Here is a 3,121-nt window from a genome sequence, read left to right as displayed (position 1 = left end):
ATAATAAAAAGCTAGACTTGTGAAGTCATTGTACAGTCACTTGTTGCTGTGTTAGTAAGGCTTTTCTTCCTTTTCTACTCAAACATGTGCAATGTTTAACTTCTCAATCAAATGCTACATTAAATTATTTTTAAAATATAAATATTATTTAAGTTAGTATTTTGTTTGAGTTAGAATTAAATTTTTCACTAGCTACTACTATATTTCAACAAAAATAAAATAAAATTATACATTCATCTTTCGTTACATAAATACAACTTAGATGATAAAAGACTGTAAAGACATTTGATATGTTAGAGTGTAAGTTCGAACTTGCAACACCTTTTATTCGACCTTTTGGTTTTTTAACAATACTATTCTCTAATCTTGTAACTTCTATTTGGATGAAGGGAATCAAAAACATGAAACAAAATTAGTTAAAGATAGTCCAATTCAACTACCACCTACCTTCTTTCATTTTCCCAAATAAATCACAACACACCAACTCCACCATGAATAGTAAAAGCTAAGAAACTAACAAAACAAAACATATTTTTAAAAAAGAAGAAAAAAGAAAGAGTCACAATCTTCCAAGTTTGGAGTTTGTAGGGTCAAGTTAGGAAGAAGAAGGGACAAGACAAGAGTCTATGAAGACAAAACATAACAACAAAAACAAAGGAGAAATCTAAAGTCACTTTAATTTTTCTTCTCCTTCTATCACCTTTATAAAGAAAAAATCTTCACAAAAATCATTCATCACCAACAACTACAACTCAAAAAAAATAGACACATTAACACATTAGATACAATAATTTTTCTCTTTTCTCTTACATTTATTATACAAAAAAAAAGTATCATCTATAATTGCCATATAATCATCAATGTTGCTAAGAAGCTCTATTACAAGCACTAAGAAGTTCTTCCAAAAAACACTAAAGAATTTCAAGTCATTCTTCTCTTCTGAGTACCAAAGGCTTCCAAAAAGCACTTCTCCTCATAATCACTTATCTTATTATGTGGCTGCAAAACATGTCATGAACATGGACAAAGGTGAATCATCATCATCATCTTCAACAAAGCAAAAACAAGAACATGAAAACAACAAAAACAATGAGAAGAGATTGACCCTTCAAAGAGGAAAACAAAAAGATTCAAAATTTATTGATGTAGATATGAAAGAAAGAAGAAATTGTTTTGTGGAAGAAAAGTTGAAAGAATTGGAGATGTTGGATATGGACAATGTTGATTATGTGATGGATATTGAAGAAGTTCTTCATTACTATTCAAGACTTACTTGTCCTGTTTATGTTGAAATTGTTGATAAATTCTTCATGGAAATGTACTCGGAATTGTTTGTACTCTAGGCCGAAGATTCATGGTTTTAAATTGCAGGTGTTGTCGCGTTTGCACACACAAACTTTCGTATTTTCATATCGTAGGAAAATACAATTAACGCAGTCTAAATTGTAGTTGCGGACAACAATTTAAAATAAAATCATTGAGATGCGAATAAGAATGATTTTGATTTTTTTTCTTCATGTTTGTTAACTTGTTAATTAGTCTCTTAGATTGTTTTAACATTTTTCTTTGAGTTTATTTCTCATTGTTCATTGACTTGTGTTTATGGATAATAATAATAACTAATAGATGCTTGTGTTGGTGTGTCAAAACCATTCATATTTATGTATTGTTCAATTATTTCATTGATCAGTGTTTGAATTTGGATGTACAGCTAGAAAATGTTGAGATTTATTTATTTATTTTTTAAATCGCCAATATTTCTGAAAATAGTGGATAATTTGGAGATGTGTCTCACTTTTCCATGATATGTAACAACAAATATTGAATGAATGTAAATTAGATAAATTAAGTTTATTAATTTGTTCTTTATAGTTAGTTTTGATTTAGGTTACATTTTAGTTATTTTTTTTTAAATAGGATTATGACCCTTTCTTCTTTTGGTATTACTTTTGTATAATTTTACATTGTCGTTGAATCATAATTAATTAGATAATTGTCGTTGATTTAAAAACTATACAACATGATGTAACATATTCAATGAAATTATAGTGTACTATTTTTACCCTTTTATTCTAAACTCTTTTTATGGTATTTGATTAACAATATCTTTCTCCTTCCTTCCTTTTTCTTTTTCATCATCATCACCATGTCAAAATCATCTCCGACCAATGTGAGTAGTGTCGTTCGTCCTCTTAATTAAGTCATCATCTTCTTCAACAACTATCTTTATTCACTTCAAGAATCCTTATTATCTTCATTGGAGTGTAAACTCTAGTACCTTTCTGGTTCACACCTCTTTGGATGGTTCCAATTAGGATCCATATATGTAGTCGTGCCATTAAAAGAGCTATTATTTCCAAGAATAAATTAAAGTTTAATGATGAATGTGAAATTGTTTTTGTTCCGAAAGAAAGCGATCTCAATTATGACTCAATTTTATTGACATGTTACCTTCAATATGATTTATGATATGACAATGCCTCATTTGGATTATATTATAATATATTAATATCCATGCTATTATTTATTTATAAATTATATAAATATTTTAAATAAAATCAATTACAAATAATACAAATTAGAAATAATTAACTCTTAAACCCTAGAGATTGGGATTTCCCCCAAACTTAGAAGCTTTCATTTGCGTTCTTCACATTTCCAAGTCATAAAAAGTAATTACACGTCATTTGGAATTATAAGATTTTAAAATGTAATCCAAATCATCATTTTCAAGTTCTAAAATATAATTCTACGCCATTAATTAAGAGGACACATGAATAAAATTGACTCTAGATGTAGGTTATCGGAAAAAAAAAACTTGTGAAACATGAAGACTAATTTCTCAATTTTTAATATAAGAGGACTAAAACCGCAATTCATTTAAAATAGTAGTATCATAAGTACATTTTAGCATTTATCTTTTATATGCGAATATATATTTATCGTAACGGGTTTTTCCAAAATGTAAAATTTGGGGTGAAATTAGGATTTTATGAAATTGTGGGAGTATGGGGAGTAAGTAGGGATGTTTATTATAAGATTTGTCTAACTACTAGTAATAATAGTGTTAACAGAATGGGCTTAAGGTTATGGCCCAACGGGCCTTACCATTTCCACAGCC

General features: G+C 28.3%; 1 protein-coding gene across 1 annotated transcript; it reads left to right on the top strand.

Annotated features, from left to right (window-relative positions):
* Positions 1 to 365: 365 nt before the first annotated feature.
* LOC101490134 (uncharacterized) lies at positions 366 to 1,633 on the top strand. The gene has a single exon (XM_004512920.4). It carries the CDS (start codon positions 861 to 863, stop codon positions 1,341 to 1,343), a length of 483 nt encoding a protein of 160 aa, XP_004512977.1. The 5' UTR covers positions 366 to 860; the 3' UTR covers positions 1,344 to 1,633.
* Positions 1,634 to 3,121: the final 1,488 nt, after the last annotated feature.

Source organism: Cicer arietinum, chromosome 8 (assembly GCF_000331145.2).
Source record: "Cicer arietinum cultivar CDC Frontier isolate Library 1 chromosome 8, Cicar.CDCFrontier_v2.0, whole genome shotgun sequence".
Classification (NCBI taxonomy): Eukaryota; Viridiplantae; Streptophyta; class Magnoliopsida; order Fabales; family Fabaceae; genus Cicer; species Cicer arietinum.
The sequence above is the reverse complement of the archived record's forward strand: the minus strand, read 5'-3'. Positions and strand labels throughout refer to the sequence as shown.